The sequence below is a fragment of the Anguilla rostrata genome, chromosome 13 (assembly GCF_018555375.3).
Source record: "Anguilla rostrata isolate EN2019 chromosome 13, ASM1855537v3, whole genome shotgun sequence".
NCBI classification, from domain to species: Eukaryota; Metazoa; Chordata; class Actinopteri; order Anguilliformes; family Anguillidae; genus Anguilla; species Anguilla rostrata.
This window is the reverse complement of record NC_057945.1, coordinates 38,035,521-38,050,095: the sequence shown is the minus strand read 5'-3', so window position 1 is coordinate 38,050,095 and position 14,575 is coordinate 38,035,521. Positions and strand designations below refer to the sequence as shown.

Genomic DNA, 14,575 nt, shown 5'->3' with positions numbered 1-14,575 from the left:
GTTGTCCTTATCATATCCCCGCCCCCAAGAACCTCTTTAAATTGTCCTAAACTCGCCCTGGCTCCCGCTTTCTTTATTTCATTTGAAGGACGCTACGGGCTATTTTTAGCACATTTTGGGCCGGCTCCTGGATCCGAAATTTTTATTTGGTAATATACTTGCTTCTGTTTCTCGCTGGTGTGGTATTTCTGTTTACCGCCCTCGAAATGAATGCGTTATTTAAAGGGACTGGTGTGCACGCCGACTCCTCCTGCCATAAGCAGACGAACAGTAGCCACCACTCAAGGTTTAAACCGGCTCAGTTGGCAGACTGTCAGATTTGCAGGAGAGGATTTTTTTTTGGCTAATTTAATCGGAGCACATTATCGGGGGGAGGGGGTCGGAGAAGGACTCCCAACCAAAAATACCAGCAACATCGTTAGCTTTCGAGGGCTACAGCGGCCTAGCGTGTGTGTAAGTGAATGGCCGCCACCTGAAAATTGCTTTGCTGGGGTGTTTGCTTTTGTGTCGCTACAGACAAATAACGCTGAAATTATGACCGCTACCAATTCTTCGTTTCCGACGTGGTCTTCTCGTATGCCACATATCGTGCAGATGGATTCTGTCACTGTTCAGGATTGACCTCGCTTGAATCGTCAAGACCGAATAAGGGTTTATCCGCCGTTTCAGTCGATTGAAGGTTGTAAACTTAGAAAACGTTCGCTCCTTTGCCTTTTCCCTTTACATTTAGCTAGATCTGTGCTTGAACCATTCGTTGCGCTCGTGATGTCGGGTTGTACGCTTTATCGGTAGAGTTGGGTGATTCAATATGAATTCCTAGATTGTTATGAGGCTATGCAATTAATCTTTACACTCAGTTCGTCCGTAGGCACACTGTTGAATGCTAACGTTCTGTGGTACGTAGCTATTTTCATTGCATATTGCCGTTCTCTGCAAGCTTCAGCTGCACTTCGCTGGATTAGTGTGGCTAGCTAACGTTAGCCAACTATGGTGTTATTGTTTTTGCTCCACGAGCACTCGCATATGTCCACAGCCAACGTTAGCTATGGATATTCCGTTCATCCGATTAGCTCGCTTTGCACTAGACTGTACCAATAGCATGCTACTAGCTATCGAACAAATGCATTATGAATTCAAAAATACGCGCACTGAAGTGTTTAAGTATTCAACGAGTTGCTTCCGAAAGAGCGTGCGTTCTCTACAGCCTATATGTTAACAGGGGAAACGCATGTAGATGAACCGTGTTGTGGTTATGGCTTCAGATAGCTACGAATTGCTCCTTACTGGATTTTCAGTTTAGTTAATGTGGCCACTTTAACACGTCTGCCATGTTGGCTGGTAGTTAGCTAGCTAGCTTTATCCGCTAAACGATGGGGTTAGAGCGCGCTCTTTGCGGTGTGTTTGGGAATGGCGTCCGTTTACTTTGTGTTGTCCTTAAGTGAACTGATGGATTTTTAACACTCGTGTGCACCCGTTCTTCTACGGACAGAGTCTTGCACTGCGGTCAGATCGCAGTTTTTGCTAACGCTACTTTATTTTTATTTTTCTGTTACTTTTTCCCCGATTCTACCAGATTCAGTAGTGTAACGAGAATGAACGACTTGCAGTTTGGGGACACAATAGGCTGTATTTACGCGCCTAGAAATGGTTGCAGGCTGTCGTTAGCCTCCGTTTATCATTATTTTTAATTTATTCTTTTTTATTAAAAAAAAAAACTATACCCCTCAATATATGGGTATAGTTGTGGAAAACAATTTCAACTAAACAGTGCATTTTATTTATTCGCTTTTAAAAACCCTGATTTAGTTGTATTAAACCGTTTAGCTTCACGTTTTTTTGATTAATAATTATTTAGCATATTTCTTACGACTTTAAATGCAATATCTATTATAATTTTGCATTTTTGATTATGTCCTCATCGACGTAGGTCCATGTTTTTTTTCCCTGTCAGGAAAGGCACTTCAAATGGCAATTTAAATTTGGAGGGAAAAAACGAGCAGTAAAATTGCAATTGCATCAAATGCTCCAACAGTCTGATGGTAACAAATGCATTAATTCACAGTAATCCTGTTTAAAATTTTTTTAAAAAAACAAACTTATGCAGCATTGCAAAGTAGATGCATGTGTATGGTGTTGTATAAGCTGAATTTCAGTACAGGCTAAGGTGCACAGGTGCAAAGTTTATGCCAACTACCAATCAAAGTAAATCAGGTACACATTATACATACCTAGGGCCCTGGAAAAGAGCACATGACCACCTGAGCTTCTAACTGAATCACAACAGTCATCCTCCAGGAGTCTGTTGTCACTTCCTGTTCAGCTATGAGCTCAGACAACTAAATATACAATCCCAGACTAATTATGAGGTGTTCAAAAAAAAAAAAAAAATTCAGGCTAAGTGTGGAGAAAATTGACTAGAGGAACCCAGACAAAACAAGGACCAATGACAAACTGAAATATCCTACTGCTACTTTGCCTAGCAACTGATTTATTTTGCACATATAACAACCACTAGAGGACAATTATAATATAGTAGCCCTTTTATACAAGAAATTAAACCTGACACATGAAAGGATGAAACTGCTCTCAAAATGAGAAGTGGAGATGGGCAGCATGATTTTAATTAATTAGATTGTACAAATATTCTTACGGAGAAAGTAGATCACCGCTTTTCAGCAAGCGTGTGGTAAAGGTGGTGCAGCACTGTCCAAACTGGAAACCAAGATAAAACCTCAGAGGGGGTCATGCACAGGAAGGATGTTCTCTACCAAAAACAGTAGCTTCCTGTTCCCTGAAAAACCAAGCAGAGGACTTGGTCTTGTGCTGCAAATGTACTGTTCTAAATGCACAGGGTTTTACTCCTGGTTTGTAGAGTCAGGAAGGCAGAATTCAACAGAGCTACAGCAACCAACAACCTTAATTTGGTATACCTGACTCTACCTATGAGCAGCTCAACAAGATCTCTAGCTGCTCAATAAGTTGTGCTTTGTGAGGGTTGGAGTGTAAACTTACAGGACAGTATATCTCCAGGAACTGGGCTGGCTACCACTGGAATGCGCATTAAGCTTGGTGAAGTCTTGTTGGCAGTGTGCGATTTGAGTTCTGTATCGTCTGATCCCAGCAAGTCTCCTGCTGGTCCTGAAATGTGTCTTTTCCTTGTCGTGTGCATGGCTCTAGGGCGGAGTTGAGATTTAAAGGTGCAGGCACAGGGATAGTGGAGAGTGGGAAAGGTTACAATATTTATAATAATATTTTAATATTCTGTTAAGTGATAATTTGACTTATGCCCGCCAGTGCCCCGATTATTGGGTGTTTACGCAACCAATGACTTACGCATAAATAAACATTAAAAACAAAAGTGTTAAGAAACAATTAAAAACAACTAAGTATTAAGTAAATATTTAAATTAACAATAAACATGCAGGCAAGGTTAGAAATCTGAAAGGGCTTGTGCGTGAAAATAAATTATTATTATTATTATTTTTAATATTATATACTGTATTTTAACAAGAACACTCTGTTGTTTACAATATTTATCTTGATGTAACAGCAAGGGCCATATGCGGTAAATAGTGTGTATTTACGTGCATATCTCTGTATGAACAGTCCTTAAATCTATTATAAAAATCTGGCCAGCAGCCGATTTAAGTACTACGGAACTCATATTCTCTTGGCAACGGTTAAAGAACGCACTTGAAAGCATGCTACAATCGAACCGCTAGTAAAGATAGCAGCGCTTGTGTGAAAATAAACAAGCAAATGTTCAATTTGGCAGAGAAGCAAGCTCACACGTTGTAATGCTTTGGTTGGCAGTTTGCAGGTTAGCTCGTTGTCACTGACCATTGAAGACGCAGGACAAACAGACTGGCGGTACTAGGAGATGCAGCTTTATTAAATGTAGCGCTGCCGCTGACCATACCATGCCTGGCCTCTACGGCACACTAACCTTATCACACATGAACAGATTAGAAAACAACAAAAAGGACTAACAGAGCCGTCGCGTTACTGGTAATAAAGGGAAATAGTAGAAAAGAAAAGAGTAGGGTACACCAAATAACTCTGACCAACTTCTTAACTTCTCTGGCAGAGGGATTTTGCGCAAGCGCCCTAGCCTGGCTCCCTTGCGTGTCCTTAAAGCAACAGTACACCCGTTACAACGTGACCTGCTATACAGGTTTTGGTAACGTTAAATAAAAAAACTGCATGCGAAATTAATAATGTTGTTTATTATCCCTAAATAGGTGAATGCGTGCATGCGCATCTGCAGGATAAAGATACTAAACGGCTACTTTACTGGTACGAGGGGAGAAAACTATAGTGGTTAGGCCTAAATTGTAAAATTCCATTGGCAGATTATCCAAATCACTTGAAACGTGGGTACAAGTGTAAAAGTAGTACTGACATCGATTGACGCCTTGCGGCTAACAATACTTCAAGGTCTCGAAGTCATTGGTTGCTCACTGGAGCGTTTGTCCAGTCAGTCGTTTTGCGAAGTTTCGTGCGCTCCCAAATAAACACGGTAGGCCTACATTTTTAATTACTTTTACTGCATCTATAGTTTTTTAAATACACTTCACCTGTATTCTTGGTACTTTTCTGTCCATCGTATGCAAATAAAGGGACGGAACTGCTGTTGTGTGCGCGTGAGCAAGGATAAGACAGGCATCCAGCTAAACAAAAAACAGCATGTGGTGAGCAGCTTCACCGGCAGTTGTGCTTATTACATCTCCATTCGTGACTCTACGCCAGTATTCACATTTATAAGGAAGCCAGCGCCTTTCATTGTATGATAAGTGAAGCGCCAAGGTGGTTGCTTACCATTCGTATCAGTTTGTGGTTCAGTTGTGGCGGGGTCTGGTAGGAAGGCGTGCATGGGCATGCGCACAAGTAAATAGCCGTCGGAAGCAACCATATGGGGTCAGCAGGTGGTAATGTTGAATTCTTTCTGTACTTTTGGTGACTGTTTCCGTCACGCAATGGTTTCATTTCAGGTAATGTGTACTGCATTTTTAGAAAAACTTCTAAGTAGTCTTAATAAAGTTTCATTTGGTACAAAATTGTGGAAACGGAGAAAATTAGGTTTTTTCTTTCACTTCATGTTATTCATTTCTGTTGGTATAATCCAATGGTTCGCAAACTCCGCCCTGTCCCCCGTATGCAGGTTTTCGTTCCAACCATTTATGATATAATGTTGCTAAAGAGGATAAATAATCCCTCAAAACATGAAAGGGGGGGGTGGTCTCTGCTAACAGTCTAGTACCTTTTATGGTAGTTTTCAGGGTTCCAGTAATCAATCAAGACAGTAAAATAACAGGTAATTTTTTTTTTTTTTTTTTTTTGGGGGGGGGGGGGGGGGGGCAGTGTGCAAATGTATTAGTTGTTTCTCTTGTTTTTTTGTTTTTTTTTAATATTAAGTCATCGTCCCCCTGATCCACTGCAAATTTTAAGTCACGTTCACCACGCACCTGTGCGTTCACCTCGCTCACCTGTGTAAACACCTACTTTTGTCTGGCAACAGTTCTCCCCCCCCAACCCGTCTGCCTCACTTGGCTGTGTGCCCCGTTGGCCGTTTTGTCAGTCCAGGCAATACCCTAACAACAGGAAGCAGGATAGCATAAGACAAGACTGCCAATGAAAGAGTGAAAATGAGGCTTTTTTGAACAGTGCTCTCACAGTTCTCTCATCAATGCTTTTTTGACATGACGCGTCTTGCGTGACAAAAACATCTTGCAGTGAAAATATTTTTTTTAAATATAATGCATTTTATTTTTTTATTTGAATGTCCCTTGTAGTGTAGATTTCAGCATATTAGTACATATGGCTCTTGAGATTTAAGACCAGAGACTCGTGTCTCCTACAAGGGATAAAAATGAATGTTCGGGTCTCTTCGGGGAGACATTTTGGATGCGTGCTTCCAGATCAGCGAAAGCAGGGAGATGTGAGGGTGTCAGGGTGTTGCGACTGCTAAAATCACGGCTGGGTTGATGATGGCCTGCGTAGCGTCGCGCGCGTTAACGCGACGTCTCTTTCCGCGTTTCAGAATAAACGGTGAAAATGAGTGACCCCAGCGCCAAGGGCAACCAGGCCGCCTCTCAGAAAGACAAGGGCGGAGCCGAGAAGAGGGGGCGAGGGAGACCCCGAAAACAGCCCAAGGTAAAAGAGAGGGGGGTTTGAGCGGGTAAAAGTCTGCGCTTTTTTACAGCTGGGACACGGACAACTCAACGTTCAATTTCATACTCTTACTTAGAGCTGAGGTGGGATGTTGAACCCAAGTGTCCGAGCCTTCGCTTTAACATAAATTGAAAGCCAGTATCTCCTACAGCACAGGGTCCCCATCGCTGCACTGAGACATTGGGTTTCCATCTGATTCCACCGCTGGGTTGGGGGAAGTTGTGAGAGTGGTATGGCTGTTGGCCACAAGGAGTCACCCCTGTCCATTTGCATGTTTATAATGCCGTCCTGTGGTCTATCGGACCTGGCAAGAGGCAATGCTTCAATTCAAAAAGGCTTTAAAACTGGTTGCAGCTCAAACCGTGCCAAACCCCCACCACAGATTTGTGAGTGATGACAAACAGGTGTGGTGTGAACATGAGATATTTCCTGAATGCTGCTCGGAGAGGATAGTGCTCTCTCATTGGCTGGCAGGGTTGGTAATGAATGTAACTGTAGAACAGACCAGGGTGATATTTTAAATCCTCACCATGATAATGTGCAAGCATTTGTTTGTAATGTGTGTATAAAGATGAAGAGTTTGGTTGTCAGTTTAGTCATTGTTGGAATGTGAAAACTCTGCTTGATTACATTTTTTTCCCCTATGCGATTCGACTGAAATACTATACTTGAATGTGCAAGGCAAGATTGGGAGCTGTTCCCCTCGGCTTGTTTAAACGGTTATGTGCACACGAGAGAGACAAAGCCACAGTCCCTTCTACTCCACTGCACAAGAAAGGCCCTCACAACCGCTAACGTCTGCAGATACACGGCGGCCATTTTGTGCATTGACTCATGCTCAGGCATTCATCTGTAATGGAGTCTTCACAAGTGAAACCGAATGACTGACATGGCCCCGAGGTCTCCATTATGTCACCCTTGGTCGTGGCATTGGGCCTTTCTCAGGTGGATATCGGCGGTTACGCTGCATTTGGCGGTAATGTTGCTGTGTAATTTTGGCATGTTCCCATTTTAAAATTTACATTATTATTGTTTTTTTAAGTCAGCAAATGCAAATCAAGCATTTACTTGGGTTGCCTCAACAGTTTGTGTTGAGCTTTTTAACAACCATGTTTCTAATATGCGGATGGTATTAAGTGGGCCTATGACCGTCTGAAGAGTCTGCAATATTTATTCAAACTTTTTAAAAAATACATGTTTTAACTTAGGATAGGGGTCCCCTGGTTGCCTTTGAGCCTGGTTTGGGGGAGTTCCTGGTTCAGGAAAGGTTCAAAAGCCCTGCAGATGTACCTGCCTCAGTCGCTGATGAACATGCGTAACGTACCTGTCACGCCGAACGTACCTGACGTCTTGCACCTCTTCCTCCCCGCGACAGGAGCCCAGTGGGTCCCCGACCCCAAAGAGGCCCAGGGGCAGGCCGAAGGGCAGCAAAAACAAGACCGCCGGCAAGAGCAAAGTAAGTGCGTCCATTACACGTCCCTCCGGCGGCCATTTTACAAGCCCAGAGTCCCTCTCCGTCCATTACACGTCCCTCCGGTGGCCATTCTACAGCCCGTAATTCCACTCAGTCCATTACACGTCCTACCGGCGGCCATTTTACAAGCCCAGAGTCCCTCTCCGTCCATTACACAACCGTCCAGTGGCCATGTTACAGCCCAGAGTCCCTCTCCGTCCATTACACATCCCACCGGCGTCCATTTTACAAGCCCGGGGTCCCTCTCCGTCCATTACACAACCGTCCAGTGGCCGTGTTATAGCCCAGAGTCCCTCTCCGTCCATTACACAACCGTCCAGTGGCCATTTTACAAGCCCAGAGTCCCTCTCTGTCCATTACACGTCCCTCCGGCGGCCATTTTACAGACACAGGGTTCCTCCGGTGTATGCACCTTTTCAGCTGGGATGCACAGAATGCAGAAAAAGGTAGTAACAGCATAAGGCGGGGAAAATTTACATATGGTCACGTTCTGATTAAAACATCTTACATTTCGCTGAACGTAAATGAAATAAAACAGACTGAGTAATGCACTGTATGCTCGAGAACTTCCTGTGATGTTTATGAAGAGCTCAGTGCATACTAGATCCCTCATCTGAAAAGAAAACAATTCCTGCAGCCAGCTCACGAGTTGCTTGGGGCGGTAAAAATTTTACACCCCTCTCAAGTATGCAAAATGTTTCCCCTCGATTTTAATTCGGTGAGTTGTCTGTGCCTCCTGAGTAGAACATTAAGCGATGGAGCTGGCGGGCATTAGGTTCGAATTCAGTCTACATGCTTAGAATCTTCCCTTGTGGTAATTAGATGACTGAAGCTTGATGCTGTGCAATGAGATGATGGTTTAATCAGGGGCTTTAGAAGAGAGTAGAGCGCCCCCTTGGTGCGTGTGGAGGGAAGTGCAGGTAATATAATAAGGGATTATTTTGGGCATGGTCAGGGTAGCTTGTAGCTCCATAACTGGATGGTATTTCACAGGGTTTTGGGCTGCTTTAGTCCCTCTAGTGGCGGCTAGGCAGCCTTACAAGCAAGGGACTCAAACTCTAATCCTCGAAGACCACGGTGTTCGCCGTTGTTTTTTTGGTGTGTTTTTGTGCTCTTGAGTGATTCGTGTTTAAGTTGTTGATTGGCTGAAAGGCCCGCACACCTTGTTTCCCAGGAAACAAGGAAAGGAAACGGGAAACACCGCGGGCCGTGTGACTGAGGCGTCGGGCAGGAAGTGACATTTGTGTTTCGTTCTCTGCAGAAAGCCACCGGGACTCCAGCGGAGAAGCGCAGGGGGAGACCTAAGAAGGAGGTGAGAAGAGTCGGGCGTGTGTGTGTGTGTGTGTGAGAGTGTGTGAGAGAGTGTGTGTGTGTGTGTGAGAGAGTGTGTGTTTGCATGTGTGTGTGTGTGTGTGTGTGTGTGTGAGAGTGTGTGAGAGAGGGGCGATATAGCTCAGGAGGTAAGACCACTTGTCTGGCAGTCGGAGGGTTGCCGGTTCAAAACCCACCCTGGGCATGTCGAAGTGTCCTTGAGCAAGACACCTAACCCCTAACCTCTAAAAGCTCTGGCGAATGAGAGGCATCAATTGTAAAGCGCTTTGGATAAAAGCGCTATATAAATGCAGTCCATCCATCCATTCCATAGAGTGTGTGTGTGTGAGAGTGTGTGTGTGAGTGTGTGAGAGAGTGTGTGTGTGTGTGTGTGTGTGTGTGTGAGAGAGTGTGTGTGTGCATGTGTGTGTGTGTGTGTGAGAGAGTGTGTATGGGCCTGTGTGTGTGTGAGTGTGCGTGTGTGTGTGTGTGTGTGTGTGTGTGTGTGTGAGAGTGTGTGAGAGAGTGTGTGTGTGTGTGAGAGTGTGTGTGTGTGTGCGGGTGTGTGTGTGTGTGTATGGGTGAGGGTGTTTGTGCCTGTGTGAGTGTGAGTGTGTGTGTGTGTGTGTGTGTGGTATGGGCCTGTGTGTGTGTGTGTGTATGTGTGTGTGTGTGTGTGTGTGAGTGTGTGTGTATGGGCCTGTGTGTGTGTGTGTGTGTGTGTGTGTATGGGCCTGTGTGTGTGTTTATGTGTGTGTGTGGAGTGTGTGTGTATGGGCCTGTGTGTGTGTGTGTGTGTGTGTGTATGGGCCTGTGTGTGTGTTTGTGTGTGTGTGTGTGAATATGTGTGTGTGTGAGAGAGTGTGTGTGTGCGTGTGCATGTGTGTGAGAGTGTGTGTGAGTGAGAGTGTGTGTGTGTGTGAGAGTGTGTGAGAGTGTGTGTGTGTGTGTGTTAGTGTGTGTGTATGGGCCTGTGTGTGTGTGTGTGCCTGCGTCCGTTTGTGTAGAAGCGCAGGGGGAGACCTAAGAAGGAGGTGAGAAGAGTCGAGTGTCATTGTTCACAGCAGCCTGTTCATCACCGAGCTGCTCTCCTTTGTTAGTGTGTGTGTGCGTGTGTGTGTGTGTGTGTGTGCCTGTGTGTGTGTGCGCCTATGTGTGTGTGTGCGCCTGTGTGAGTGCGCCTGTGTGTGTGTGTCGGTGTCTGTGTGTGGGGAAGGCCGTTACCAATGACAACCTTCACACATTTGTGTGGCTGTTTTCAGGAGCTATTTCATCCAGCCCTTTTCACTGAGCGGAGCATCTAACGTGTTTCAGTTAAAAGCTGAGCCACATTTAGTGGCTAAATACAGAACCTGGGAATCATGTTATTTATTTATTTACTTACTTTTAGTTTTACCCCTAACCCCCCCCGCCTCCCCCAGGCTACACCATGGCGAGGCAGTAATTGAGTAATTACCTCTGTGATTATTCCGGTTGAGTCCTTGTTCAGTGTGTATTGGCTTTTTGACGCCGTCAGCATTAATCTAAGCAGGGTTGGAGTCCAGCGGTTTAAAGGATCTTTAGCTTAGCTCCTGTTTCAAAGCTCGCTTGATTAATGCCTTTTTCCATATCAAAATCCTGGCTGATCAAGACACCGAAGCTGCCCTTAAGGCTCCCTTATTATTATTATTATTATTATTATTATTATTTTATTTATTTTTTTATTTATTTTTTTTTCATAGGAAAATGGATTTGCCATTATTTTACTTTTGCAGGGTTCTTGCATGCATAGCCCATTTTTTGCTTTAGTTAAAAGAGAGAATATCCCATGAACATGGGCTACTGAATATCCAGACATTTCGGCTGGATATTTCCAGAAGCCTTCATTGTTTAATATCAGGGTGTGTATGATGTGTAGCTCAAAGGTGTCATTGAAACATTGAAAATGATAAACAGATTTTTGAAAATGGCCTCCACCCTTCCCGTGACGTCATACGTATGCTACATTACATTACATTACAGGCATTTGGTAGACGCTCTTATCCAGAGCGACGTACAACAAAGTGTATAACCGTCCATAACCAGGAACAAGTGTGTTGAAAACCCTAGAGGGAAGTACAGTACCAAGTGCAGGGAACGACCGCGTAGTTTAACTTGAACCCTGTAGGTTAATCTGATTAACACAACAAAAAACAGCAACAAAGCAGTCTATGCAAATTAAAACAAGCAATAGTTGAGTAGGCACAAGTGCAATAACTAAGTCGACTATGTCACACACTCGTTCACATCCCCTCTGCAGCAAACGAAACCCCGCTGGACCGGTGTACGCAACGCGAACGTGCCAAAGCAGTAGCGTCGTGAACCAACTGTCCGTCATTGCCAAGGACTTGCAACGATTTGCCAAACCTCTCTTTGTAAATTGTGGGTTTTTTCAGTCCGCCAAGTCAACCACTATTTGGGTCGTTTCGCCCGGAGGATTTTGAACATAATTTGAGGGCGGGGGTTTGAATTGTTGATATTGTGAGGTAACCCACGGCCAGGGTCCATCGTCTGCCGTTTTTCGGGCGAGGTGGCTTTGAACGCCGGTTTGAACCGAAACGGTGAGGTTCCTGTACACGGGAGTGTATTTTCGGCACAAGTGAGATTGGCAGGACGGGCCGAGTTTTCCTGAAGCTGACTAAACATTGTTCCCCCCCCTCCCCTCCCCCACCCGTTTGCTTCGCAGGAGAAAGAGGAGCAGGGAAACAAGGAGTCTTCTGACGAAGAGGAGGAGGAGGCCGAAGATCAGTAATGGGCAGTTACTACCTCATCACTCATTATGCTGACTTCCTGTCAACTACAACTGGACTGAAGCACCAAATCTGTCACCCACCCACCCCACCCCTTCCCCAACCCCACCACCATCCGGTTCTCAGCCCCATACACCCTCTACCTCAGAGAGGGCGGTGTGGAGGTCATGCCAGATACTTGCAATGGCACTGGAATGAAATTTTATATCTATATATATATATAAATATAAATATATGTATGTATGTGACATATATACATATATATGTGTGTGTGAGTGATTATAGTCTGCATATCCATATTTATGTATCTAAAGGAAAGTGGAAAGAATAGCGACTGCCCGTTCCATTTTCTGACGGGTTTTGAAATTCACAAACGGTGGTCTTTTGTACTGGACAAATTTACAATTTAAATTTTTTATTTTTCTCCCTCTTTTTTTTTTTTTTTTTTGGCGTGTATGCGTGTTGCGTGGCAGTAGGAGAGAGATCGCTCTCTTGTGCCCACTTGAGTTGGGTTGGCGGTGTATTAGTGTAGTGTAGTGTTAGGAGTGCTCCCGCCCTGTCTCACAGTGTACTGTTTTAGTAGGTGTTGACTTTTTTTCCCACGTTGTGTAGCTCCCCGCTCCTGCTCCCTCCGCCCAGTTAGGTCCGTGTGGCTGTGTATGACAGTGGCATCTGCTATCTTTTTAACGGGGGGCTCGTTATCCCGGCAGTCTGGTTTGAAAAAGTGTGCTGAACAGAAACATTCCCAGGGTAAGCTTTTGTGGTGCTTTAGCCGTAGGTTAACTCCTCAACAACCAAACCTTCTGCCGTTCATTTTTAAAAAGCTTTCAGGCTAGGTCTTATCTGTGTCACATTGTTGTTTTAAATCAAGGTCTGTACCGACGGGGACTGTTATGTGTACTTGTGTTCAGTGTGGTGATGCTGCTATTTGCTGTTTAACAGACAGGGGGCGCTCTGTCCTCCGGTGTCCATCTCTCTCTCTCTGTTGATCGTGTGGTCCAAGCTCCAACAGACGTCCATGTGTATTGGGTACATTTCCCTCCCCCCCCCAACACCGGTCCAGGAGTGTCCAACCCACGGTACTTGCCAACCTCAACTGTCATTAGCACAGCTCGCATTCAAAACAGTGTGCTATAGCCGACGGCGTCGTTGAGGGGCGTGTTCAGTGACCCCTCCGCATTTGACAGGAAAACGGTTCACAGAAACGACTTGGCGGACTGGCGAAGCTTGATCAATCACGAAAACGCGGAGAAGGGTGGATGGCTGTTTCCATGCAATGGCAGACAGTCCTGGGAGAGTTTTTTTTTTTTTTTAAACCAGGAATGCTGCTTTTCGAAAATTGTTTTTTCAGTGTGTTGTACTTTGTTTTTTTGTGGGAGTTTTTTCGTGTTTTTTTTGGGGGGGGGGGTTTGGGGGAGGAAGGGTGGGGGTGGGGGTGGGGGGTTGTTTGTGTACTTCATGTCCGATTACTGCTGATCGGGGACCCCGTTCATTGGGGTCTCTCTCCAGGACTCTCGTGCTGCTACCGCTCACTTGTTAGCCAGTGTACTGCTAGGGGGGGCCGGCCCTCACTGCCCGCCCCCCCCCCCCAAAAAAACTGCTTACCTCACTCTAACGGCCGACTCAAACCGTCTTACGTTCAACCGGTTCCACGCGACCTCTGGGAAGAGGAAGGACAACAGGCACCTGAATGTTGGGGCGAGCGTCTTTTCACTGTTCGTAGGGACTTTTTTTTGATCTGTTCGGTAGTTCAGACTTTAAAATGTGTTTGGTTCCTTTTTTAAAAAACACTTGTTGGGTTTTAAAAAGATTTCCGGGTTGGCTGGTTGTAACACTGTGCGCCCGCACGCACACACACACACACACACACACACAAAGAAAAAAAAACTGGGCCAGGTTTCTGGAAGTGTGGCTTCGTAAGCAAAAGGCCCCCTAACTGCTGAATCTTAGGACTCAGTAGGTTGATGTCAGGGAGAACCCAATAACTTTTCAGCTTTTTTTTTGTTTTGTAAACCTTCACTGACTGTGATAGTGGTGCAGTTTTTTTAAACATGTTTTCTGTGGTGCACTGAAATGTATTGCAGGTGTGTGTGTTTGTTCATTAGAGTTAGCGTTGACAATGTTTATCCTTATAGATGAGATGGTAGCCATGGTTCATGGGAAGCTGGTGTGTTGCAGTAGGTCTTTTCTTGCTCTTTCCAGTAATTTTACATAATGTAATAAATGGCCACGTAACATCTGGCTCATCTGCCTGTCAATTTCTCCGTTCCTCACTAAAAGGGCGTTGTTGTGGAAAATGTATATTGTACATCCCATAATATTGCCTAGCCCTGTCCTTTGGTCCCCTTTGAAATGTCAGTCGTTGCGTACACATACTCACAGGTAAAGACGTTCCCACTGAAACCATTTTGGATCACAAGATGTACTTTCTAATTCTTATTCTGCAAATGGGATCCTTTGTTCCTGTCCATTTGAAAGCACAAGAATCAGTGGAAAGTTTAATATTCAAGCTTTATTGGATGCAAACAACTACTTTGACTGAAACTGTTTCTTTTCCCCCAATATACCCATTCTTTTTTGTTAAGTATGATCCTCTAGCCATAAACTGTGCTGCCTATTTCATTTAGCATTTCAATCCAGATCTGTGGGGGGTCCGACATTTTACTGATATTTCAAAGAAAAATTTTAAAAATCTGTGATTTGCCCCTCCATTTCATCTGCAGCAATCCCTTTCACACCCATACTCTAAAAAAAAAATAAAAAAAAATTCTCAATAAAAATATATCTTTAAGAAAATAAGGGGGGGATTTAGAAATGCTATCACTGAAACTATAAATATAAAAATCCCTTG

At 44.5% G+C, this 14,575-nt stretch overlaps 1 protein-coding gene across 2 annotated transcripts; it reads left to right on the top strand.

Moving 5' to 3' along the window:
• The first annotated feature begins 25 nt into the window (after positions 1-25).
• Positions 26-13,965, top strand: LOC135238539 (high mobility group protein HMG-I/HMG-Y-like). 2 transcript variants are annotated; one of them, XM_064306546.1, is made up of 5 exons: positions 26-149; positions 6,041-6,153; positions 7,547-7,627; positions 8,907-8,957; positions 11,661-13,965. In XM_064306546.1, exons 2-5 carry the CDS (start codon positions 6,055-6,057, stop codon positions 11,724-11,726), a joined length of 297 nt encoding a protein of 98 aa, XP_064162616.1. In that variant the 5' UTR covers positions 26-149; positions 6,041-6,054; the 3' UTR covers positions 11,727-13,965. The 2 variants fall into 2 exon arrangements, with proteins under 2 accessions (XP_064162616.1, XP_064162617.1); XM_064306547.1 differs by lacking the exon at positions 26-149 and adding an exon at positions 180-453.
• Positions 13,966-14,575: the final 610 nt, after the last annotated feature.

Excerpts from the sequence above, each read along its gene's own strand:
- LOC135238539 (XM_064306546.1), top strand. The coding sequence starts at position 6,055 with ATGAGTGACCCCAGCGCCAAGGGCAACCAGGCCGCCTCTCAGAAAGAC. Across the intron at positions 6,154-7,546 it reads GACCCCGAAAACAGCCCAAG|GAGCCCAGTGGGTCCCCGAC; the intron begins GTAAAAGAGAGG and ends TCCCCGCGACAG. Across the intron at positions 8,958-11,660 it reads GGGGGAGACCTAAGAAGGAG|GAGAAAGAGGAGCAGGGAAA; the intron begins GTGAGAAGAGTC and ends TTTGCTTCGCAG.